This window comes from Brachyistius frenatus, unplaced genomic scaffold (genome assembly GCF_029030835.1).
Source record: "Brachyistius frenatus isolate BFR_SWC_R1_liver_20210118 unplaced genomic scaffold, ASM2903083v1 Contig_22, whole genome shotgun sequence".
NCBI lineage: Eukaryota > Metazoa > Chordata > Actinopteri > Embiotocidae > Brachyistius > Brachyistius frenatus.
In genome coordinates, this window is record NW_027210621.1 from 2935298 (window position 1) to 2962597 (window position 27300).

The following is a 27300-nucleotide window of genomic DNA, read 5'->3' on the forward strand; positions in this document are numbered from 1 at the left end:
TAACGTCAATCCACCATGTGACATACAGACATACAGATGGATCAGTATGTAAACAACAATACTGGTGGATTGCTTAAAAGGGGGTAAAACGACTTCCAGTGGCCGGAGTAATTATGACGGGAGCAAAGAAGGAAATCGGGTGACGCAGTTTAATGTCCACACAGCGAGGAGGTCGGATGATGGTTGATTGGATCAAACACAGGATGTTCAACCAGAAGATCGCTGCGCGTGTCCAGTGTGAAAATAAAAGTCAGCATGTTATTTTTACGCACATAGCTAACTTAAATGAGGCATTTACTTTACGTGATGTATGTAACTTGCAGAACTAATCTATTTGTTTAAACTAAACCTTGATTTTGTTCCTAAATCTAAACAAGTAATTTTGGTGTCTAAACCTAACCAAACTGTGACTTTGTCACAAAGCTAACCAGAAGTTTATTATTGTTATCGTGGCAGGGCTTGAGACACAAATATAGTGACGGTGCTAAAATAAATAAGCCTATCTATGGGTTTCAGTGCAATGACATGTTGAGTTTTGCATTGGCTAGATGGTATTGGTAAATGGAAAGGGAACATTAAAAGAGAAAAATGAATAAAATATCAGACAGGAAAACCAGCTCTGCTCGGATATTAAAAAGATTGCAACAGCAGCCTAAAAAGTATAGTCGAACAGTAGCAAAATTGAAACCACCTCATGGTATGTGTTGCCATGTTGTCCAATCAGCTACAGTAAACAGCACTTTTTTTTTTTTTTTTACATACCTGGAAACATAGTTTAACAAAGATGGTCTACATTTGAGCCAGCTGACCATAACCAGTACTTACAGTGGCATTATCCAAACATGAAGTCAGAGTTAGGCTTAACCAAAACAGGAATCAATTCAACAAACAGTGTGGCTTGGAGTCTCTGCGCTATATCCACAATTAATATAGTAATTGTTTGGTCAATAAGATGCCAGGAAAATAGCAGGAAATGCCCATCACAGTTTGCAGAGCCAATAGTAACATTTAAAAAAAAAAAAAAAAAAAAAACTGGTTTTGTTCATCCAACAGTTTATACACAAGCCAACGATAAATGATTTACGATCATTATGGACAAATTAAATCAGCTCAGCGTCTGGACGAGTGAATTTTTGACATTTTTGCTTAGTAAATAACTTAACTGATTAAATGATAAAAATATATATCAATTTCCTATCAGTCATCTAATCCATTAATTGACTAATGCTGACACGGAAGAAGGACTACAAGCTCAGAGATATCAGCACCACATGAGAGTGGACAGCTCCTCCTGAGACACACCAGTTTACTATCTGCCTGACAGATCCGGAGTAATTAACATAAAAATAACTGACCGACCAAGTGATTTTTTTTATTTATTTATTGTGTCATACACAAACAGTATGCTCAGCTCAAAAAGGCTTATGAAGACTCCATTATTAAAAAGAAAAACTAGAACCACAGTAACAACAAAACAAGCAAACCAACTCTCCTGACATTCTTTTCCAAGCATCAGCAACAAATCTGGCCAACTTAGAAATATCAACGCTATACAAATGTTCCATTTTGTCATCGGCGGTGCACAAAAACACGTCTGATTTTTGAACATACATTTCACTCAACATACAAATTCTCAGATTCATTGTTAGAAGGACAAACCAAAAGAAAATGTGATTCATTCACAATTTCTCCTCAATCAAATAACGATATATTCCATTTAGCGTGCTCGTTCCAGGATCCTGCTGGCATGAAATACTGTGGCACTTCAACCATTGTTTGAGAAATTTGCTTCTCCTGCTGTGAACCTGTTTCCTGCTTTACTTCACAGTGTGGAGAAAGGCAGACAGGTGATGCAGCAGACCACAGCAGCTAAGAGTCTTTTTCCAATATGACAAACTCACTAAAACTTGTATGTCCTATTACCTTACCTGAAAGGTCTGCGGGAATGTTTGTTTGTTTTGTTTTCTTCATGCACTATAACTCTCTGTCAGCCCATGCCACAGGCTACATCAGCGCACCGGACTCACTGGAATACATGAGATTTATTATTACCATTAACTGATGTGTGAAGCCTTCACAGATTCAAACTTGACTGCTTCTTCCTAAAGGCAGAGTAATTCAAACTACCCCGGATATATTAACATTGTAGGGAGCAGATTTACTCCTTATACAGCTTCTCATAATAGTCAGTGAGGGCCCACTTTGAGATGAAGTGGAAGATTTATATTTTAAAATTCTATTCATGATATTGAATGCGGGTGATACCAAATGGGTCTTTATGGAGCTCCGGTCTTAAAATGAATTTAGCGTATACGCCTGAGAGAAATGTAAAAGCCTACACTGACTGGGCCTGCCACGGTAGTTTCCACCCCCCCCCCCCCCCCACCCCCCACCCCTTCTTTGTATTTTTACAGCCAACATAATGGCACCACATACTTTATGAAGTTCCCTGAAGAAGTCAGCAACAGTTCTGGAGAGAGAACTTTGTGCGGTGGGGGAAGCACTTTTCAGATCCTTTACTTAAAACAGCAGCGACGCACGTTTAAAGTTGCGGATTACAAATCTTGCATTCAAAGTTTTACTTGGAGATGCAGGAGCAGACAACCTCCCACAGACACGGCTCTCACTCAGACAACACCGGCTAATGTCGTCATGGCTGCATTATAAAGCTCCTGCACCAAACACGAGCTCCCACTCTGAGCCACGGAGGAACAAAACAGGCTTCAAGGCCATACCAAACCAGAAACACACTCACACCGATAGAAGCAGACAGCAGCGCGTGTATAATGCAAAATAACCAGCACAGATCTGAAGCAGAATAAACCCAGAGGTCGGAACGAAGTTGGATTTACCACTGAGAAAGCTGCACATGTCGAGTGGAGGTGTTGAACCATCTGAGCCGGTCATTAGTGCACTTAATGTTTCTCTCAAAGGTCACATGGACCGCCAGCTGGGTGACTAACTGGTCTGCCAGGGTGTAAAGCATGACTTGTTGAAATTCAGAGACGGAGTTTCAGACAGCATGTAATCCAGCAGAAGGAGCCGCGGGCGGAGAAAGCGCGAGCTGATTGACTCCGCTAATGTCCGAGATGTGAAGGCACGATTACATGAACATGTCCAACACGACACCAGCTACAAATAATCCTTTACACTGAAGCGCATTTTGCCTTTGAGACCGACCAGGTGTGACCACGCCCTGGTTTATCAGTTTCTCGCTGCACCTGACCAAACGCTTCTTCCAGGGTTAGCTTTGTTTATCAGGTACATCTTATAAAAAAAATTAAAAATAAATTGGATTCAGTTTTCACATTTATTTAAAAAAAAAAAGTGAACTGTTTTATTTATCGATCCATTTGTTATTGTTGTTATTTTTCATTTGCTCGGGTCAGTTAAGAGGGCGGATCTGATTGGCCAGCTGGAAAACGTCATCAACGTTGTTTTCAAATATAACATCCGGTCACCTGACAGTCGTGGCCGCCATGTATCGGTGGAGAGCACAAACCACGGACATATATACGTAGACGTCGCATTGGTCACTTCCACACATCGGAACTAACAGGGGAGCTATTTCATTTTTTATTATAACGTTTCCAATTCTCAACCGCTTTCAATTAGTTGTTGCTATTTATATTACAATGTTTATTATCAACGTGGAGTTCGAACTAAGGTTTTCCCTCCAGTTACTTAGAATCTTGAGTTATACTATCATCTTAAGTAAACACTCAAGAGAGGAGTGTGTATTAACATCAGGCTTACATGATATACATGTGATTTATTTATATGGTGGAAAAGAGTCGTTGTCATAAGGATCGGAACAACTCTAATTTTGAGAACTCCGATTAGTCTGTCTGACGTAACTTGACATGGCAACGTTTGTGGTGAAAGAAAAGCAAAAGCGCTGGGTCATACTAATTAGAGCAGGGTGATGTGCCATTAAACAATACTAATTACTATATTAACGAACAACATAAAGTGTTCACGGCCCTCCCACACGGCAGTTACTTTGTTTATTTATTCTGAAAGAAGATTAACACATGTAAACCTATCCCAGAAGCAGCCTTTAAACATATTAAGATGGAAAATATGCTTAATAATTGTTATTTTCTTTATATGAGTAAACATTGCACAGGCACATAAGTAAAAATATGTATTATCAGCATACTGTATGCATTGCAAATATCACATGAAATTCGTCATAATGCCAGAAAATTGTTCCTGTCAGTTTTTAAATTCAAAATTTTCAGTTTGACCCAAGCCAAGAATCAAGAAATCTAGGAGTGATTTCAGACTCATTTTAATTTCGAGGCTCATGCACGAGGTGTTCCAATAACAGCTTTGTATCATCTCAGCAACATCTCCAAAGTGAGGTCCTTTCTCTCTGAGCAACACAGAAAGACTAATGCACGCTTTCACAACAAGAAAGATGGACTCTCCTTTCTGGCTGGCTGAAAAATACAACACACCAGCTACAATCAATTCAAAACTCGGCTGCACGAGCGCTGACTGGGAGACCGTGAGACTACTGGCCACCTGTTCGTTTCTGCATTGTTTTTAAAAGTATTCTCTTAGTTTGTGATGCACCAGAAACACGGTGTTGTACCAGGCTATCTGTTGGAAATGCTTTTGGCTTTACGAGCCAGGAAGGCCTCTCGCATCCTCCGGTTCTCTTTTAGCTCTTCCGCAAAGCAGAACAAAGACATTTGGCGAAGCTGCCATCGGCCATTACGCTCCAAGCTAATGGAGCAGCCTTCCAGAGGATCTGAGAGCCGCTGAAAGTATTGATATCTTTAGATGTACACTGAAAACACAGCTTATCCACTCAGACTTTTTGTGGAGTTTTTTTTTTTTTTTTAGGTAATCCTCCAGATACCAGATAGTTCTCACGCCATGTGGTGGGGTTGTCTGCATCACATGAGCACACGGTCTTGTCTAATGAGTTGGCTCAGTGGAGGCATGTTGCGGTCACTGCAGTCCCTGCCTCGCCCTCCAACGCTTCCTCAGGTGCTACAGCAGATTATACCTCAACTTCACGTCCAAGTCACAAAAAGAACAACTTTATAACCCTTTTTTAATTTTTTTTATTAGTCACTCAATTTTAGCAGCCTTTCTCTTATTAAACCTTGAAATCATTTTGGACTTGTTAAAGCCAGAAAGGTGCAGGCGGAGTTTAAAATTACGATTGCGTTTCATGTATGCGAGTCAGTTTCCAGCTGTGGTTTTGCGGACGCTAATTTACTGACCAAACCAAATGAGACACTTCATGGTACGGAGCCATTGCCAATATTTTATTTTTTTATTTTCACCTTTGTTTGATGTTGGTCCTGATCAGTAGGTTGTCACTCCAGGGGACTGAGGTTCCCAATATTCTGCTTTACGACCAATAGTTCTAGGAACTTTAATATCCAGAAACTTTCTTGACATGATTGTGATTTGTGTTTCTACATCAGTGCTAATGCCCCAGGAAGACTGAGCTGCTTCCATACCAGCAACCACTGATGTATCAAATGCTCTCAGAAGCTCCCCGCGGCAAAAAAAAAAAAAAAAAAAGGACCACAAAGCCAGGACTTTGTCAGCAATGCGAACACAACCAGAACTCTTTTTGTGAGTATTCAGTGTGTGGATGCTGCAGAAACCCGTAGCATCAAATCCTGGAGATGCAGGTAACACAATTTGAAGTGTGAAGAGCAGGAAAAAAAACATCATTTATTCTGATTATTCCAAAGTATTTAGCTTTTGTGCTAAAGCTGCAGATGCACGAGTTAAACAGCCTACATTAGCTACTTCTGCCGTGTTATTTGTTTTGTAGCACTTCATTGCCATGTAAAACAGACACAAACATCGTATAGCTCCCATAGAATGAGCTGAACGGATTGTTTTAGTGATATCGCCAGTGGTGATACATCTGCAGCCGTTCTGCCAGCAGTTTGTGAACGTCTTCTTTTCACTAAGTGGGCGATTTTGTTCCTGTCAAAAATTAATGATGGCTGCCTTCCACTGGAATAGCTTACGGGGACACTTACTGGAACAGAGCTATCATTAATGTTAGCAATCCCACCTGTGCTTTTCCTACTATTAAGTCCAAATAGCTGCTGTGATGAAGGCCTATTACGTCCTCCCATGTCTGCCGTTCCTTGTCGTACTCCGTCAAAAGTTCCCCACGACTATAGTATATAGCAGTGACCCAGTTTGCTGGGTCCTCCCTGGATTCTTCCAATTCACTACTCACTCGTGTTTTTTTTCCGCATTACAAAGTGTACTGTACCAAGTTATTGTTTCCTGAAGTTATGTGACAGGGGATGTTTGGACCAATAATCCCGCCCAGCGATTTTATAACATTTTCTCAAGTGACCTTTAAAATGTTGCGCAATCCCCAAACCATGCGGAAAAATGTGCCAGGAAAGATCAAGTCTTTGAGTATACGAGTAGCATCTGGGCAATTTTCTAACCATCACAACCTGCATGTACATCGAGACTCCGTTATTACTGTCCACCTTTGGCTGTGTAATGCCAGCCTTATTTTGTAAAGTCGATGTATCTATACGTAATCTAACAAAAATATCATGCAGCTTTCAAGAACAGTTTGATTAAGTCTCATTTGATCACATCCATTCGTGTGGATTTGTTTCACGTATCGTGGGAAACTTAAATAGAAATTTGAAGTAGGTGTAGAGGTGGTAAAGTAAAGGGTCTACCTCACCAACTGAGGAAATAACAATCACCACAAACCTGCGATACTTTAACTGACCCGCTCGTGTAGGAATATGAAAAAGGTGGATTTGCCTTCCGAGTGCCCTCTCAGCGATGACTCACACTCTGGGGTGTGATTACTGCAGCACTTTGGAGAAAACAGACAATTCATTCCCAACACGTTGTTGCTTCGCATAGTGCACTCTCTTTGGCACGGCGTTTCCTTCACAGGCTATTGTTAAAAAAGCACCACCAAAAGGATAAACAATGTGCTTCATGTTAAAAGCTGCACTTATATCTGTATTTATTTTTTTTAAGAGAAAATAATCCACAACAGTGGAGCTACCAAATTACACACATTACACAATAGGGCCCTCAAAGTCAGGGATGAAGACCACACGGGAGGTACGTGTGCAACATAATAAATTATTATGCACAGCAGCATATTCGGTGGTAAAACACTGCATCTCAGAAAAGCATTGGTTCAAGTGTGGGGAGAAAAACATTGCTTCAGTCTGCAGTACAGATAAAAAAAAAAGAAGGAGAAAATAAGAGGATTGGGTTCACTTTTAACTGTTTATTAAGATATAAAGCAGGCACATTAATATAAGAAATGTGTGCACTAATAAGTCAGCTCTCAATAACAACAACAAAAAAATAATCCACAGCAAAGTAGTTTGATATCACTCGAGATTTAAATCCAAACAATACAGCAAAAGATTAACAGTAAGGAAAAAAAAAAACCTACTGAAAAACACTCGGCTCTAGAAAATATCCACCTGCCTAACAAGCACACCCGCCCGTCCCTCTACAGTTCAGATGTCAAATGAGCAAAACAACGTTTCATCCCAACGAGAATCACGATGCAGCGTAGTAACCTACGTGACCGGAAAACACGGCGCACAGCCACTCTTTCCGTTCATTTTGAAGCTCCAACATCTGGCCAGTTGTTTCTCGGTTTTTATAAAGATTGTGCACGACATAAAATCCTGATTAGTGTTCAAGCTTAAAGACGAGAAATACGAACAATTAGGCGAGTTTAACGGCAGCGAAATCACCTCCGTTCTTTGCCAAACTCTGAAACTGTAAAGAGAAAACATATTGATCCCTCGATTTGGACACATTCAGAATGCGGAGGCGTTTGGTCTCGTCGACACTTAATGAAGCTCGTCGGCTTTGGACACGACCGGCACACCCTCGACTCGTCGTTTAGCCCGCTGGGTTCTCCCGGACGCAGAGGAGCTGCGGCCAATTTCCAAAGTTCGACTGAACTGGGTGGATGTGTGCGTCTTTAGTGTAGCATCAAGACAATGTGCCAATTATATGTCAAAACAGGAGGGTGAGAAGAATCATCTTCACCTTTGGTTTTGTGAACATAAAAATACATACACAAAAAAAAAAAAAAAAAAAAAAGATCTGAGATGATTAAATTATAAAGAAACTGTCCAAATGCTAAAGGGGTGCAAATAATTAGTCATACAACACTGGAAATAACACTTACAGTCAGTCTGAACATGTTTGATCTGTTTGTCGTGGCAGAACAAAGTATGAATAAAGTCAGAAAAGCAGGCACGCGCGGAAATATCTCGACTTTGGTTCGATACGGCTGAACCAAAAACATGTTTAAATCTTACCAGTTAAGCCCAGCACATCCAAATCAACTACAGTTATTGCTCAAGTTAAAATAAGGCAGTTGAGATTTTGCATAGCTGATATCTGCAGTACAGACGGTATTTTAATCGAACATTATAGTGGGAAACACCAGAGACCCCGTAGTTTGACTGTAAAACTGGTTAGAAACTAAAATAATCAAAAGCCTCTTGGAATTAGTTCATGTATCTATTAAATTCACCCCATGTCCTCTGACATTCATTAAAGATAAGTGGGAAGTATAAAAAACAACAACCTGTGTCCAGTTGGTTTCCCGCTAAACTGCATTTTCCAGAGACGAGACGGTTAACTCGAGCAAATCTGAATTTATGGAATACAAATGAGTCAGTGGAGGAATATAACGGGTCGAACAGACGAGCCGTCTGTGGAAAGATGTCTATCTTTGATAGAATGACAGGCTCCATCTCTATATAAACTCATTGGTCATAATCTTGTGTGTGAAGGTGGTGGTGGTGGTGGGGGGATGGGGGTGGAGGTGGGGGCGGGTCGTCTAGATGCTATCCATGGCTTTAAATTCGCTCAGAGCCTGCACAGGATTGATGTGCTTCTTCTGAGAGGATCTCTTGACTCGGTTGGTCTGGCCGTCGTCCTGCTTCTCTCTCTTCACCAGCGGCTTCTTCTCGGGAGCTTTCATCCTCCAGGAGATGGCTGGCATGTTGAGCGCCTCCATGTTTTTGTTCTTTTGGTACTTGGTGGATGCAACGTAGGAGGCCTTGACAGTGGACACCACTGTGTTCATCAGGTTCTTCGCGGCCTGGATGAGGGACATGGCGCTGTCCAACTGAGTATGTGGAAGAAGACATGACAGGAGAGCAGAGGAACGGGTTTAGCCTTATAAAATGCCCCAAGACAAAAGTAACCGCGACCAATCCCTCTCATGTCTCCCACTTTTGTACAGAAGGTTTTCTGGGGAAAACCAGGACTCAAGGGTTTCTGCTGCAAAATTAACACCCACTTCTTTTTCTGGCATACAAACATATGTGACCATTTTTTGAATATTTAAAAAGGTCACACTAATTTAATCTCCACACTTTCAAAGCCCCAGAGACACTTGACTGCAAGTGTTGGAAGCGTGATCTCATTTCAGCTCTACAGGAAGGAGGGAGGAAGTCATTATTTGCTGCCCACAGAGGCAGCATATTTCAATTCATTTAACCGGCAACTAAGTGGTTAATTAATGCTTAAAGAGGTCTGTAAACATTGGCTCTGTACAGTTTTGGGAAACATTAGTCCTTTCTAGCACAGAGAAAGCCGTTAATTCTGTTTGTTCGATTTCAAATATAAGCTACAAATTACAGTGCGGAGAATGAATCATTAATGAATCAAAAGCACCAGCCAGTGTCATTAAGTTTGAGTATTTTCAATTTATTTGGGCAACGAGACCTAATAGAAAATAGCCAATGCTTCCACTGATTTAATATTGTTTTTTAGCTGGTAATGCGGTGGAGGTTTCACTATAAACAAATGTAGCTTTGTTTACATTGACCGTTTCTCACCAAAATATAACACGTGTATCCATGAAGGTTTAGAAAAAGAGGAATTTACCCCCTTAAGGTACATTTTTTTGGCAGCTGTAGTATTTGCTTCCGTTTTCGGCCTTTCCTCTTTACTTCATTACCTTTGAAACGGCATCATATCTATTACTCTGTAGTTACTGTGGAGTCTTGATATAATGAAGACCGTCAAGCTGAACCTACCCCAGAGACAACCAGCTCTCCTCCCAGGTTCTGGACCTCGGCCTTGACTTTGCTGCAGATGTTGAGCTGGTGGCAGTACAGGGCGATACGCTGCAGGTAGGCCAGCAGATCCTGCTTACAGGTAGAGTCGGGGCACTGAGACAGAGAGAGACAGAGACACAGAGACAGAGAGAGAGAGAGAGAGAGACAGAGACAGAGAGAGAGAGAGAGAGAGAGACAGAGACAGAGACAGAGAGAGAGAGACAGACAGAGACAGAGAGAGATAGAGAGAGACAGAGACACAGAGAGAGAGAGAGACAGAGAAACAGAGACAGAGAGAGAGAGAGAGAGAGAGAGAGAGAGAGAGAGCGATAGAGAGAGACAGAGAGAGAGGGAGGGAGAGAGAGGGAGAGAACATGTTACAGGTCAGCATCAGTTCCTATAGAAGCACAAACAGGTTTGTGGCTGTAATACTTCCTGTTTTCAGTTGGTATGATGAATCACTTCACTCACTCGCTGGCAAGACTGAATATTTATGTACTCCTACTGAGGCAATGATCTCCCACTTCATCAAGATAAGATAGTAGCGGTGTGACAGGTAAGGTAGACACCCACATTAGGGACGTGCTCAGAGCCAAAATGACAAACACCCGCCCACAACCTGCTAACTCATCTTCACAAGGTGAAGAATAATCAAGTCGCACAGAATGCAAATTCAACAAGGCGGCAAACGCAGCTGTCAATCAGCCGGTGGTGGAACTCATCTTGTGAAGTCAAAATCAAAACTACTTGATTCAAAGTAGAAACAGAAGCGCTGTTAATGGATAATAAACGTTTCCAACGTTGTCACCCGAGCTGTTGGCAATCTGTGTTAAAGGACAAAAGGACAAAAAACATCAATCCAGCAGTTTCAGCGATGACCTTCAGTGCGAAGGTGCAAATAAACTGCTCAGGGTTGGAAAAGCACTCAAACAGGTCTCAGTAAATACAATTATTTCTGAGGGAGAGGATGGAAACGATGAGAGAACGCTTCAAATGTGTGGAAAAACAATTCTGAGACCATAGGTTCAGAAACAAGCCTTTTGTTTTTGTTTCCAAAAAAGCATTACAATACCGTCAAAAGGAAGCTGGGAACACAAAACGCGATACATTAGAGCCGTAGAAAATCCATCAACTTCAAGAAAAGCCAGAAATTATCATAAAACCCACTTGAAAGTGGCGACATGTGAAGAGCCCCACAAATGCGCCTCATTTAGCTCTGGCAATCTTTTTGAATTATTTCATCTCATCGTAATTAGACTTGGGCTCTACCTTCGAACACCATCTCAAATCCCTCTACTGGTTTTCTAAACAAGCTCCCTGCCAGCATAGTAATTAGGCCACAGTACTCCTCTTTGCTGCTCATCAAGTGAAGGATGTAAACACTCCGATGGGGCGCTGACGCTTTACATCAGATCAGCCGAGTGACCTGAGCCACAGAAGGTATGTCAACACCGATTAGTCCACTGACTTTTTTTTTGGGGGGGGGGGAATAATCAGACGCTCGCAGCCTTTCCCATCACCATCCAACCAACTGCATCTATGAAAGGAGTCGGGGTCGCCATGTCGGCGAGCAAGCCGTAGAAAATACTTTCTAAAAAAAAAAAAAAAACAAACACACAGAATGTGCAGGTGCTCTGCTCAGTGAAGGAGAAGTCCTTTGGCAGCTGTTCATTCTGAGAGCAGGGAAAAGGTGAGAGGGAGGTAACAGCAGCCAATCTTTTAATTGATGGAATCTGTGCAGGTCAGTGCTGCAGGTCCTAAGTGTGGAAGAGTGTTTGCATGTCTGCGCATGAAATCAAGAGGCGTTCTGTCAGGCTATAAGTGAGGAAATGACACAGAGTGGGCATCATAGTGTTTTCCATTTGTCAGTGTTGGCTTTTACCCCCACGTTAGTGCACTGGCCTCACAGGAGGTGGCAAAAATCCCTATTTCTTTTCTCCGTGTAAACGGAGGAAGAGGAAATATTACTGGGATCACGATTTTTGGACACTTCAAACAGACGAGGACTTATGATGCGTCTAATCCTGCTGAGCACATCAGTATCCCTGGTGGGAGTGCAGAGTGCTCCACTGAATATTGTGCACTCACTTCCAGACATACAGCCATGCATGCACACGTTGCATGCATGCATTTACAACGCCGCGCCAGCCAGCACAACTGTGCTCATTCATACAGAGCGTACACCGGAGTGATGGGACACGATAGCAGAATAAGAACCAGCACATCCCCTCACCCACCCTACCTACATGTATAAATCCAAATTAAAGACCGCCGAACAAATACACCTACATTATTAATAGTTCTATCGATGTCCCGTGACAATTTTAATCAAATTGTCCAAGTCCTTCTCTATCATTACCATCCACTCCTGATTAATAGAAGCACAGGCTAAGTAGAGAGGAATGAGATGTAAGAGCTGACATTCTATTAAAGAAAGGAATGCAGGAGGAGATGAGGGGAAAGAGAGCTGGAGGGGATGATCATCATACAGGAGAGGACTAATACATGGCTGTTAGACCGGAGAAAATGGGAGAGGTAGGAAGGTTAAAAAGATGAGGAACGAACCAGAGAAAAATAAGTAGGAAAAAAGAGGAGGATGAAGAGAGAGCTGGAGGGGGAACCGTGTGGAGGAGTCAATAAGGGGAAAAGAAACGTAGACAAGAGGCTTCAACTGTAGTTGGGAGGGGCGTTTAAGTCGGTCGGTGTGTGTGTGTGTGTGTGTGTGTGTGTGTGTGTGTGTGTGTGTGTGTGTGTGTGTGTGTGTGTGTGTGTGTGTGTGTGTGTGTGCGTGTGCGTGCACAGATGCACACATGCAATAGCAAAGACCTGGGATGAGGCTGAATGCAGCAGCCATGCTAATGAAGGCTTGGGGAAGTATTCCGACGGCAGAGAGCAGGGCACTGTGAAAGCATCACTTGTGCTCATACTCAGCTCAGCTGCTGGCTTCACTCAGCACTCAGGAAACTCTGCAAGGCTGCTCCGAATGTCACATGTGAATGCATAAGTTGCGCAGAGAAGAGACAAGAACACCTTGGATTGTTCTGATAACGCAAACAGGAGCCTTGTGTGTGATTAACGCGGGTGGGAGACAATTCAACAGCTGTTTGAGAGAATAAGGTACCTCACCGGCTACCTTCACTCAACTACATCTACATTTGCTCAATCTAGATGCATCAATAGGACCCAAGATCTTTTAGGTCTCCGCATTTCTACTTTATGGTATGAATAATTAATAATAATATCTATATACTTCAAGTGTATTTGTTCAACCTATATGTTATTTTATCTGCAGGCCGTGGAAACACCGTAACTCAGCTTTCCACTCGAAAATGTAGCCCCACTATGAAACTATTCATTTCCATTTAGACTATTACAACACCTCACTGCATTTTTTTTTTTTTTTGTCTCGTCTCAGTGCTGCAGTAAAATGTCCTTCAGGATTGTTCATATGACCTCTTGTTTGTTTTTTTCACATGCTGTGCGGTCAGTTATGGACTGGGACAGCTAACCTTGCTTGGTCAGCCACTATTGAGAGATGGCAAAGCAGGAAGAGGGACACCAGAGACTTCATCACACCAGTGCGGATGTCTTTTCAAGGGAAACTACAAGAAAAGGTGAGTCACCGTCTTTCAAAAGGAGCCAGCAGGACAGGCAGAAATGTCAACGATTCAAGTCTAGTTGTTCTTGCCCCTCCACTGCCTGCTTTGAGTGCCTTTTCAGGGAAAGAAAGGGAAAATAAAAAGTGAAGTTGGGTCAAAGGATAGCAGATCATTAAATTTTATGTGCTCTGCTTTTCCTTTTGTGTATTTTTTTTTCCTCTCCCCGAAGTCCACAACAAAGAACTGGAAATTAAGTAATAAGAACAGTTCAGGATGTTGAACAAAACTAACTCACTGTGCTGTGTGTTGATTACCAATCTGTGATATACATGATGATCAGGGTGGTCAGATCCCATCATTACGAATGCCATGCGGTTCCACAGAATTCCATTATATAGAGCAGAGACGGGGGCAGAGCCACTCTGGTGCCGCCGTCCAGCACTGACCTTTCCGGACGCATCACCCAGAGGAAATGCCAATTTCCAATATTTACCGACAGGGCAGCATTCTAATGTGCTGCAGCCAGCAACCTGCTAAGGAGCACTGACCCTGAGAAGTGTTATATGTTGGTTTTTCAGTCACTTCCTGGAATTAGAAAATTCACACTTGGACTGTCCTCAGATCTTAGTGCAGTGATTTCGAGTGCTTTTACTTACTTTACTTGGTGGAGGCACGAGTTGCTTTATCCTCCGACTTCAAGCTAGTCGCTAAAGCCTTGCGAAAAGTAGTAGCAGCCCAAATTGTACCCTCATTTTTGCAGTCAGTTATTCGTAAGCGCTCTTATCACTACTTATCAATTGAGACGAGAAATTACAGAGAGAAGTACAGTGAAAAAGTAGTGATAACTATACCTCAACCCTATAAATCACCTCATATCATAACATACTAACAGCCCAATTTGTTCCCCTGCCAGTTAAAATACAAGCTCGAACAAACAGAAAACCTTCATTCACGTGAGCTCGCCCGCTTGGTGCGGGAGATGGATTTTTGTAGCTCAAAGGGAAGAAAAGAAATCTAAAACCTCCGACCAGCCCGCATGCTTCCCCGTGCGGCTTTTTTGCTCCGACACACGCAGTCCAGTTGTACGCAAAAGTTTGGTCACCTCTGGGCAAATTACTATTTTGTTGGGTCTTGAAACAAAAATAAGTAAATACAACCCCAATATTAAAAAAAACCCAACCACAGACATTAAAACATGTTCGTGCACCACCACTGTTCACTTCAAATTGAACAAACTTTGCAAGGTTTTGCACGCGAGTCTTCAGGCGTCTAGTATGAGGAGGGGAACAAAACCAGACAACGGTGTGCCTGTGTGTGGCAGACGGCAGTAGATAATGAACTGTGCCGAACATGAGAAAGGACCTTTAGGACAAGCAGCCACTGGGCACCTTTATCTGCCCATACACCTCAAAACTGCCAGCGGGTTTGCAGGAATGCAGAGATGTATGAGAGATGCATGAGATACAGAGTGTGCTCAGTGCCACTGGGGAAAAGAAAAAAGAAAAAGAAAAGTGACTGAGATCCATGGCAAAGTTTACAGAGATACAGGAAACAAAGCACTGGAGAGACCACTCTGTTTCTTTAGGCAATAACTGAGATGCGAGATACAGCTCTGCAGGGACGGGAAAAATGATCGAGTCCAAGCTGCAGTCTGTCGACACTTTGGGATAAATACACCGTCACGAAAAAAAATGTTTACTATATTAAATGGAATTGAAAACGTAAAAAAAAACCACAAAAAAAACGGTACGAATGACTGCAATGGAGAAACATTTATCAAAAGGAGAAGTGATGATGGAAAAGAGGGCTTCAAAAGCACAGAGGAAAGAGAGTTTCAAAAAAAATCCTGCAGTAAAAAAATGTAAAGGAGTTTCACTGCTGGATAAAAGTAAGTAAAGCAAGAGCTCTGATGAAGTTAATAAGCGTGCTGGTGTTTTCAACACCACGTGCCATTTTGATTTTGTCAGTCTGGTGCTGAGGGTTAAACATCAATCTAACATACGGTTACCAATATCAATCCCAATTCATTTTAAACTACGCGATGATAGCCAGGTCTGCTCACTTCATTGGCTAAAAAGATGCACCATATTTGGATGGGTCCAGTTTAATCACATTGGCATTTGGGAATATTAATGTGACATTGAAGCAGACGGGGAGTCTGGGGAGTGACAGGAGAAAATCAAGCTGCGAGCAAGCCAAAACAACAACAAAAAAACACTTTGGAGGTAACCACGGGGACCAATTAAATGGCCCTGATCAATTTTTAATGTTCATGCTGCACCTGTCAGTCAGGCATTTTCCTATTGTACTTGTAAGCAAAACCGAGAACACGGCTGCCACAGAATAGGAAGGTAAGTTTAAACATTTGCACTTAACATTTTTACATTTAGAGCTTTTTTTAAAAAAATTTTTTTTAAGGCTTTTGAAACATATTGAATAACTGTACGCTGCTCGGTCAGCCCACATCATAGTCATCCATACTTCTCAACAAGTATTAAGTCCATTTCCAACTGTAAAAAAACGATAACTTTATACAACCCTTCCAACATGGTGGGGAGCTGTTTGGCTGTTAGTACCAAATGAAGAGAGCTTGGCTTTGATAACCTGAGGATTAACTAAACAAAACAAAAAAAACATACGTTAATCGAATTACATGGACAAGGGTCTTTCAAAACAATCGATCAACTATCAAAAATAAAAGGGGTCTTCCTCACTTGGTTGGGCTGAACTGCAGTCGGCTGACCCTTGAACTGCTGAGCTGAGAATTTGTGGGCTCTCTGGGTGATTTTACTTCGATGCTGCAGGAGGTAATTTACAACCCTGTCTGGTGTTAAGCGTCTGGGGCTAGAGCCGGGATTAGACTGTGACCAGCAACAGAGCCCATGGATCACCATAAGTCTCTACTGATTGAATGCAAATTGGAAAAGTACACTATGTATGTCAGTATACATCATGAGAATAAAGCTTGCACAACAAACACACACGGCAAGCGCATGCCCATTCTCTAAATATGCAAGGCTTATTTTATGTGCATGTGTTTGTATGTGAACATGTGAGTGTTTATGTGGCAAGGAGGCAAGCAGGAGAAATTTATGGGCTACATAGTGGCTCACACATTTGCATTATAAATCTCAATTACATAGCATTATTTGTTTACCAACCCACTCAGATGGAATTCGTATAAGGTGCCCTGCAGAGGAGGGTCATAAATTCTTAATAAACTGCAGTGCAGACCTTTGTACGGCAATGACCTAAATCCTGCAGCTCATCTCTGCACTACACTCATTTCTTCAATTTTTAATCAGGCTCCATTACACATATTTAACCATTTTTCAGAAACGCTGAACTAGCCCATGTCCACCTGCACTTTTCTGTTGAACACAACATTCCCGCAGCAAAACACACCATGACAGTCTTGCAAAGAAAATGTGGGTTGAGATGCTGTGCTATCAGTCTGGGACCATCTGCCAATGTGTTTTATATGAGGAGCAAACCCACACAGGCCCTGCAGGCCAGAGGCACAGAGCGCAAGTGATTAATATGCCTAGGTTAATGAGCAATCGCAGCATTGCCTTTGCTCCTCTGACTCCGTCAATGTGTGTGCGTCCTGGTAGTGATTCACTTAGATATTGCTGCTGGAGTATGAAGACCATCCCGACATGCCATGCCTTTTCTGTCGGTGGGCCTGTGGCATCTCCTGCTTTGTTAAGAGAGATGGCCCTAAATATAAACCACCTGCGTAAATACATTTAAAAAATCCGCCACCTGGCAATTATGCTGCTAATTAAAAGGCAAAGCACTCTTAATGGATTCATCTCTCGAGAGGGTTGTACTTCTCTCCAAACAAATGCACTGCTCCCTCTTTCTACCTCCCCCGTCGCTCCATCATTCTCCTGCCCTCCACCCCATATCCAGCCCCGGCTGATGTGTTGAAGGTGAGTGTCGCCTGGTCAGTTAGTGTTTTGGTCTCTGCTGAGAGAGAAAGGCTAAGAGGGACAGCTGGATGGGTTCAGAGGCTGAAGGGGTCCTCACTCTTGGCAAAGACGTCCGTTTCAACAGCTACAGCTCTTCATTTATTCATACTTTGAGTGCTTCAAACCCCCAAATCCTCCAACAGCGTGTACATATACACATACACAAAAAAAACATTAAACAAACGAGTACCTACAAATAGTTGGGGACGGAAGGGTAAAATAGTCACCTGGATCCAACACATCCGCACACGTGTCCCACAGAGAGGCAGTCAGACGTGTTGCACACACAGACACGCATGCTCACACACCTGCACAGTTGCCCATCTGTTTTCTTTGGGGGATAGCACCGTTTTCATTAAAGTGAATAAGCATCATCAAAAGCAGCAGTGAGGCATATAAAAGTCACTTTCCAGAGCGGCTTGTTTCTTATTCAGATGATTCAAACACAATTAGGTCAGCGCAGGTAAGAGTGTTATTTTGTGATAGACGTGGGTCTGTAATTTTAAGGATCTGAGGACACCTTAAATAAAATATCAGACGTGCAGGACTCTAGGAGGGCAGCAGCTCATTATGTCTGACTATGGGGGAGAGAACTCTGCTAACAGCTAAATGCAGATGTTTCCAGTATGTGATGGAATAACTGAAACCCCTGCTTGTGTGGCAAATTGGAAAAGGGTAATTGATATTCCTGTTCTCCTTTTGAATCTGTGAATAAAAAGGTCATAGATTCTTCTATATAGGGTGTATACAATTATTAAGTATCAGCTCCTTTTGCCGATTATCAGAAGACGTGTAGGTGGATATTAGGTCAAGCTACATATAAACTACTTATTAACCTTAAGTAGGAAAACCTTGACTCTTTAGAGCCAAATATATTATTATGGTTGTAAAGGAGATTCTAATGGAATTGAAAATCACCAATGGAAAGCTTTATAATCCATGTGTTGTAGTCATCCCTTAAACATTGAATGTTAATGAACTCGTTACTGAACAAACAGACGTTATGCTTTATGTTATAATGTTTTGTCAACATGTTATCAGCTGTCAACAAAACCAGACAAAGAGAGAAAACGACAAAGTCAACAAATGTAATCAAAGCTGAAATCCTACAGCTGACATCTGAAGTCAGTGTGTGGCGTCCTGGGCGGCGGTGTGTTCTCTGATAAAAGTGGTAGAACATCCACAGCTGGTACATCTCAGTGGAAAGCCACGTCTTTACAAGAGAAGACCTCAATCTGACAACCACGTCGTGTTGAAAACATCACAGTCTTCCATGATTTAACAACAAAATGTATACATATTGCAGACAATGAACCAATAAGTCTCTGCCTAAGAGATGGCACATTTATAAGTTATGGGATAAATTATGTAGGAGCAGTACGGTGCAAGTATTTAAGTGACATATGAGTGCAATATGGATAATTGAATGCGTGTTTCCCTATGTCAGGGACCATAGTCTCTGGCGTTGGGAATAGATGTGGAGAGATGATGGAATCTGGAGTTGATGAGTGGGAGATGGAGGAAGGAGAGTGTTTGATCCTGAATGAAATTGGTACAGAGTGGTATGGGTTGTTTCATGGATAGCACAAATCACAGCAGTTGTTAACAGACTGACACTGTGTCAGTCTGTTTCTTGGATTTGCTCCAAATGTGAACAAATGAAATGAAACTAAATTAAAAGGCACGTGCAAAAAGAAAAGTCCATATGCTGAAAGCTACTTTGTTGCAGTTTTGTAGAGATGGCAAAGAGAAGAGTCCAAAAGAAATGTTTGTCTTACATCTGCTTACACGCAGTGCTGTGAAGGATGACATTTAATACAAAATGGAGGGTCAATCAAGATGCAGTCTGTATGAAGACTTTGCTTTTCCACACTCGGTTTGATCACAACAGCACGAGTCCATGTCAGCTCAGAACTAATTGGCATTTGGGTATAAAAAAAAACAAAAAAACTTGCCAACGACGCCAACACCGTGATGTAACTCATGAACCAGTCAGAACTTTCATGACTTAGTAGAAAGTAACTAACTCCTGTGGTAAATGAATGAGCATCACACTGATGACATGCGACCCTCATTGTTACAGACCCTTCTTCTGGCATGGGAAGTATTAGTGATGTCCGTCTCCTAACAGCAATCACAGATAGATACGATTTCCTGGGCACAGTCTGAGCTTATAAAATGCTAATTCTTAGCGGGGAAGGAAAGTAAATATGATACTACAATTTGTAGCTGCTCTCATTTAACAACATCTGCTGTGCAGTCCCAGTGCCGGAAGCGTGTAAATTTGCATTAGACATGAAAATGGTGCTATTTCACACGTTAGTGTTACAATTTTCTACACAAGAAAACTCATGAAATGTTCCTTTCTTTGTCCTTTGTGTTACTGACCCTGTTCATTATTTAATGGACCCTAACAGTGTCAATGTGCCACATTGCTAATTATATATTGTGCACAAAGGTATAGTTAACATCAAACCCCTGGAGATGGAGGTTCTTTATGACTTACTTGGTCAGCGATGGTGCGGCCCAGTTTGTCCATTCTTGATCCTGCCTCTGCAATTTTCTTGGCAGCGCTGATGACATCAGACGTATTCTTTAGTGGCCCTTTCCCCCTGGGGAGAAAACGCAGAAAGATCTGTCACTGTTTTTGATCTACTGTAGACTCACCCAATATGCAGGCACAGCAGCAGCCCAGCCGTGGAGCGGCTGCTAGTTTTGGAAGTTTCTCGGCCAGACGCGAGCTTGCAGTGCGAACTATGGGAATAATTCAAGGAAAAGTCACAGAAATAAAAATGTATGCTTGTGCATAGATGGTTCTCACACACACACACACACACACACACACACACACACACACACACACACACACACACACACACACACACACACACACACACACACACACACACACACAGCACTAACACAATCTGTCACCATATTGTTCAGAGCTGAGGACATTTTATAATCCCTGAAATGCAGACTTTACTCTCACGGCTGATGCTCTACCATCACACTTCTCTGTAGCGCCACCCCCCCCCCTTTTTTTTATAAATTGGGTGTCAAGCTCATTTTTCCAGATGTTTAAGCATGACAAAACATATTGAAAAAATATATTGGTCGCTTGTTGAAACTAAAACTGGCAGCACTTTTATTCTCAGGCATTCTCAAGAATACTAAATTCAAGAGACCATCATATTACAGCAGTCACCAGCACCAAACACGTTCTACCACAACAGAGATTCTCAGCACAATCTTTTTGAGCCTTTTCATTCAAGTAGCTTTAAAGGGCGTATTAGAAGGCAAAGACGAAGGCCAGACCGGTTTAATGTCTGTTAGCAGAGAAAAATTGGATGCCCTCAAAATCGCTTCACACACACACACTACCTCTACATTTTGTTTGCCCATTTTCTTTCAGTTTTGGGACCAAAAAGAGAACGAAGAAAAATGGAGAATCGAAAGTACAGTATATTTGAGTCTAATGCAATTTAAAGGCCCTGGTCATTGCCCTCACTTTACACACGAATCCTTGACCCTTCTCGAGTCAAACGAAGCTAGCCCCAACACAGGTCACTTTACCCTGACCCGACCCACTGTAAAGCTTGTCAGCCATTTGCCATTTTTCTGCCCCCTCGAGGGGCTCTGGGACACAGTTGGCAAGAGGCACAAATTGGATTCAAAGCTGCTCTCTGCAGGCTAAAAAATGAGCCATCCAACCCAGAACAGATGGAATTTTGTTTTCTGTTCTTTCGCTTCCTCTTTTCTCCCCTCCCATCTCCAACCCTTCCCCTCTCCTCCTCTCCCTCTGCTGCTCTGATGTAAAGCAAGCCAGGGTTCTAGTGGAAAAGGCTATGCATCAGAGCACATACTGGAGGCTCTCTGGGGATAAGGCAACCTCTGGAGACAGAGCTGAAGGCATCGCAGGGGGAAAAAATAAGAAATGATACGAGCAAAAAGAGTGTCGATAGTCAAATGCTGTGGTTTGTCCCATTAAAAAAACACATCACGTCACAATGAATAAATACAGTAAGAACTGACTCAAACCTAACCAATGAAATATCCCCTTTGACACCCATATCAGATTTTAAATAATGTATTTAAACATGCTGAGGACCTTTGGTCTGGTGACACCTGCAGGCCTCCAGATGTGTGCAAGTCAAGCCCTCCACAGCACAGAACTGTGACAGGATGCTCCCAACTATGTTGCATGTTTCTAAGCCGCACATGCCTTATTCATGAGAGCTGCCATGCAACCATAAGCGATGCAGGAGTCAACAAGAATCTCTCTCACTCTCTGCTGATTTGTCAGGAGACAGGTCCGGATCAATTACCTCATACAGCATTAACCTTGGCAGAGCTTTGTGCCAGCTCAAGGTTGAGGGGGCAATAATGTGGGCGCGGGCTGAATTAGCCAGCTACTGACCTTCCATGTGCTGCCACCGCATGCCAGAGTCAAGGTATAATGGGAAGATATATATTCTACCTGGCAAATGTCCACGTGTCATCACTCAGCCTACACACGCACACGCGCACACACACGCACGCACAAGCACGCGCACACACACACACACACACACACACGCACGTCACTGTCAAGTAGTCTAAAAGTTACTCTTTTCTTAAGACTGGTTAATGAACTAACTACTTTATTTGGTTTCTGTTCTGAGAGATGAAAAGCTGCGTTTGGCTGTTTCTTGCTACTATTTTTTATTAGTATTAAAATAAAATACAGACAAATTCCATCAAACGTTCATTTGGTGCATTCAGCCCTGAGCTGTTTCATATTTTCATCTCAGCACTCAAAAGTTTTAAAGACCTCTGCCATAATTCTCAAAAATGTATTCAGTTGAACTCATTGTTTTTCTGCTTGTCTAGCTTTGTTGTTTTTGATTGTAAACACGCAACAACAATAATTTGAAAGCACGTTTGGAATGATATGAAGAGTCACACTCAGCTGTAGTTGTGTAAAAAGTGAAGATGTTTTTCAGTATATGCTGTATTTAAAAAAATCTTCAACTGGCTGTTTCTTTTAGTTATTAGAGAAGTTTCTTATTTATAAAAATGTGAGAAAGCCGTCTTTATGCTAATATAAAGCAATCAATAACCTCTTAAAATATACACATCTGATGTCATCTAATAAAGAAGTAGTAGTCTAAGACGAAGGCAGTATCATTTGCATTTCATTTATATTAGGATCTACAGTGGATGGAATCTAAAAGGTAGCAATTATCTTTTTTTTTTCCTGTGCGACAGTTTTCCAGTATTTTACTTCTCTGGCCAAGGAGACAGGATCTTTGACCCATTCAGAAGATGACGATAGAGAGACAGCATTTCATCGTCATTACGGATGTGACTCAGAGTTAGGCACAAAACGTCCTCTGAGTAACTGACTTGAAAATGTAAAAAGGCCCACTCATACAAACACCGGCATCCAGTGAGAATGGCCCCTCTCATACTGCGATGAACTCCCATCACGTGAGCAGGATGGTAACAGAGACAGAGAAATGCTGTCCAGCCTTAATCAAAAAGTGCCGGTACAGTAGTACGACAACCAGCAAAATTCCAATATGATGCTCGCACATGCACATGCACATGCACATGCACATGCACATGCACATGCACATGCACAACATCAATATAAAATATGTCAGGGATTTGAGGATGATCTCAGGGTTATGTAGCCACTCTTTTTTTTCCTGCAAGGGTCACAGTTCATCATACTCATCTATCCACACAGGGGGATTACAGTACCAGTGTATTAAAACATACAGCTACATCTTTCTAGTAATACTGTCTGTTTTAACCTGATGCGTTTTAAAGATTTGCAAAGAATACTTAGGAATACGAACATTTTACCTGATAAGAAACATAACTGTTGTCTGGATAACAGCATCAATTACTTTGGGACGAACGCATCAGTTCCAATCCTCTGTTTTTAATGTGTGTGTTGCTGCTTTCGTTGCGTTTACATGTGGACAGCTGTTGCAAGGTTATCAGACCTATGTGATGTTGATTAAATTCAATAACTTTGTAATTTCTCTCATGTAGTTGGTTACACTGGTGAGATTTGCCAAACAGCGGCTTCTGTACAGAAATCAATACTTATGAGGTCTGGATGAAATTTGTAAATTCAGAAAAAACCCACAGCTCTGAACCACATGAACCTTCACATTAACTTGTTTTTAGTCGAGGCATTTCTTCAAGCAATATTTACTGCAAGGATGTTTCATATTTTCTAGGGCACATCATGATTCCTGGGATTTTGTTCTTGTTTGTTCCATTGTCCTATTAATCCACTAGTGAGGCTGAATATGGCCACGCTGTAGTAGCTCTGCAGAGGGAGACTGCCCATTTAAGATTTTACAGTGCACACACAGCTTTATTCATGTACCCGGAGAGAGGGAGATTTGACGCCCCGCTTATGGTTGTGCATATTAAGATTAGGGGAGGATGGAAAAAATAATCAAGAAGAAAATCCTACCTGCAGTGCTGCTTAAGGAAAATGAAGAGCGTTGATGCATGAACAGCCGTGTTCAACTCGGTGCAAAGTATTGTGCAGATATGGTTGAATGTTGGGGAAACAAATGCAGGCCCATTGGGTGATTGTATTTGACACAGACTTAATTTGAACATGCATTTGGACTTGAAGGCATTTTGCTTCAAGTGCACAACTACTGGAATATTAATGTGAAGAAAGGGTAAGGTGACATATGTACTGTATATGGGCCCCGTGCATGAAGAAAGCGCTATAAAGACACCAAGACAAATACCCAAAATACATGCAATCATAAAATGGGCTACCATTTGCTAAGACAGAAAAATAACTTTGGTTACAAGCCAGGCTGTTCGTCCACACTTACCTGGTGAAGTCTGTCATCTCCATCATGATCATGCACATCTGCTTAGCCAACACAATGATGTCATTGCCGCTGTCATCCCACTTGGATACCTCCGCATCCAGCTTGCTCTTCTCTTCCTGGAAGCTAGCCACCTGTTCTGCAATCTTTGCCTTCTGCTCCTGGGGCAACTGGGCCATGATAGCCTGAAGGAGGAATTATGGAAATTGTAGAGGGTTAGCACACAAGACCTCAACATAGTGTTGCTGAGGCCATGCATACTGGTTTTTTGGCAAGCAAGAGAATGGTTTTGTTTGACACAAGAGAGAAAGGTATTGTGGTACTATGTTGTATTACACTACTCTGTGATTTACTTATTACATTCTTGCATTTTTGTTGTTGTTTTACAAACTTAATTGATAACCCACAATTAGGACGGGAACCTGTGCTCTTGGTGCTGATTTCTAATAATCAAAATGGGCACGTGGGAATGAAGTTTAAAGACTGAAAAACGGTTGAATGAATCATATAAATATCCTTGCACTAAGGTCGATATCACCGATTGCCTTAGTTTTTATTAATACAAGGCAGGGTTCAAAACAGTGTTCAAAGTTACTGAGTAATATGCAACGTGTGATGGAAAAATATACATTCATCGAACCCAGTGGCTCTGGCAGCTGAAGAAGATCAATATAAGGTCATTTGTTTAGCAATACTTGATATCACATGCCAACGTGTTTAACATCATTTCTATACATCCGCTTGGGCTGGGAAGTTCAAGGGCAGCTTTCAAACAGGCAATCAGACATTCAATGGATGAGCTTGTCGGGCCAAAGTAGGCAGACACTTAAGAGCAGGAAATCGAATATCATCGCAAGAGTGTTCATTCCATTACTGGTAAATAGGACTCTCTCTCTGGAGTCACCTAAGCTTGAATAAAGCTGTTTAGGCAGGGAAAATATGAAAACATTCTACCTCACAAAACAGTCAGATAATCTTTGCTGATCAAAACAAATCTCTTGAAAATGTACTTATGGATCACTCTGCCATGAGGGATTTTTAAGATTAACTTATTACTCTGTGGTCTTTAAATAATTAATGCAGTTCGCCTCTAAAGTAACGATTAAGTCGAGCTTAAAATGGACTCGAGTGGTTTGTGGTTCAACCACAGACGATGACAATACTGGTCTTTACAGCTGACTATTACCGAGTATAATGATTGATTGATGGACAGATAGATAGATGGATAAATGGATAGATACTTAATCCTGCAAGGGGACATTTTGTCGTTACAACAGCGGCATGTAAAGGACCGAAAGGACAGTCCGAGCAGCTTATCCAACAACATGAGAGCTTAGATCCTAACTTTATTTCACCGAATCCATTAACAGGGAAATAAATTGCAGACTTATTTGCTAGGAGTCTTTTTAGGTTTCTTGCAGAGTGAAGTCTGACCTGAACATTCAACATATCAAATACCAACTCAAATTCACTGGTTCAGACAAGGACACAGTGTCTGAAAACCAAATGCCATGGATAACCGAGACTACACAAAATATAAATTCTTTGAATAATGGGTAACAACTATTTCAACACAATAAATGGGACCCAATTTTACGCAAGAGCTGCATTAGGGGAAATTATTTTCAAATACTTGAGTCACATTAGCTATTTTGGTGCAAGGCCAACTGTGTATAGCCCTTCAACACTAAGTATGGGGATTGAGTGTTTGAAAGAATATCTGTTTGGGACAGCATTAACACGAGAACCCTGTTACTAAGGTTTGTACATAAATCAGCATTTCTACAAACAAAAAATGACAAAGTATCTTTTCTTTTCTAAAACTAAAGCCTTTTGAAAGAGACAACAAATTGCTCTTTGGATAATGTCGTATTCTAAGAAAAATTTCAGTCTACCGGGAAAGTGATGAGCATTTTTTTCTCCGATGCCTTGTTAAACATGCCACATAAATTTACTTAAGTTGGATGGCAGTATTCATCTCAGTACCTGAAGCATAACAAAAGCTTGTAAGTGAATATCTAACTATCTTTGAATACGCCTTTGTTCTGAGACACTGGTGAATGCACTTTCTTATATGGCAAATAAAATGGTACTTTCAACATGTTTGTATTTTTCCTTTGAACCTTTTATTCATTTCCCTCAAGGTATTGTTTATGTTATTTGACAACTAAAGATGTCAGAGGAAGGAAATGAGACTCAGGAGTGTTTGCAAATACTATCAGAAGAAATGTACAACTTACACGTGCACTTTGGCCGGCAATAAGCTGGTCATCCTCTGTCTGCACACTGGTCCTGCTGCGAACATCAAAGTCTTCAGTCTCAAAGTCTGAGTCATCCAATTCCTCTGGAGTCTGTAATGGGACAACAGAGACGTAGCAAAGGAGAAATCAACAGGAGCCAAATGTCCATGAGTGAAAAGTAAGAAGAGAAATGGTAAATAAAGCAGAATAAGGTGAGAAAAAGCCATTTGTAAGTCAGTGGAGAACATAAAATAATATTGGCATACTACAGCATTGTGAGCACTATTAAATAAGAAACCTGCTTACTATCTATGAGAAATGCCCTGGTGCTGCCAGCCAGGGCAGCATCAGATAAATGTCTCCTTCCCCATAGCTGGGTACAGAAACTGTAAACACCAAATGAATTTGTAAATCAAGTGTAATGTGCTGCCTGTGCATTTTGAGAGGGAAAATGAAGGTACGAGCTGGTATGAAACATATTGGGAGGGAAACGCTATGGAGGCCCATCTGTCGCTGCTATCTGTAGAAAGGCGGGTGGAGCCATGAATTGTGTTCTT

At 41.7% G+C, this 27300-nt stretch overlaps 1 protein-coding gene across 2 annotated transcripts in view; it reads right to left on the reverse strand.

Moving 5' to 3' along the window:
- Positions 1-27300, reverse strand: part of ctnna1 (catenin (cadherin-associated protein), alpha 1) — a 296556-nt gene that overhangs the window by 215033 nt on the left and 54223 nt on the right. Inside the window, exons 14-18 of one of the 2 annotated variants that reach the window (XR_011310847.1) lie at positions 26744-26854; positions 24507-24688; positions 20156-20261; positions 10056-10190; positions 7336-9139 (exon numbers count right to left, since the gene is read on the reverse strand). Coding sequence is in view for 1 of the 2 variants with exons in the window: in XM_069696918.1 (XP_069553019.1) it covers positions 8849-9139; positions 10056-10190; positions 20156-20261; positions 24507-24688; positions 26744-26854 (825 nt within the window). In the remaining variant the exon portion in view is untranslated. Of the gene's footprint in view, positions 1-7249; positions 9140-10055; positions 10191-20155; positions 20262-24506; positions 24689-26743; positions 26855-27300 lie in introns of those variants that run through there. The other variant, XM_069696918.1, reaches the window with a different exon arrangement.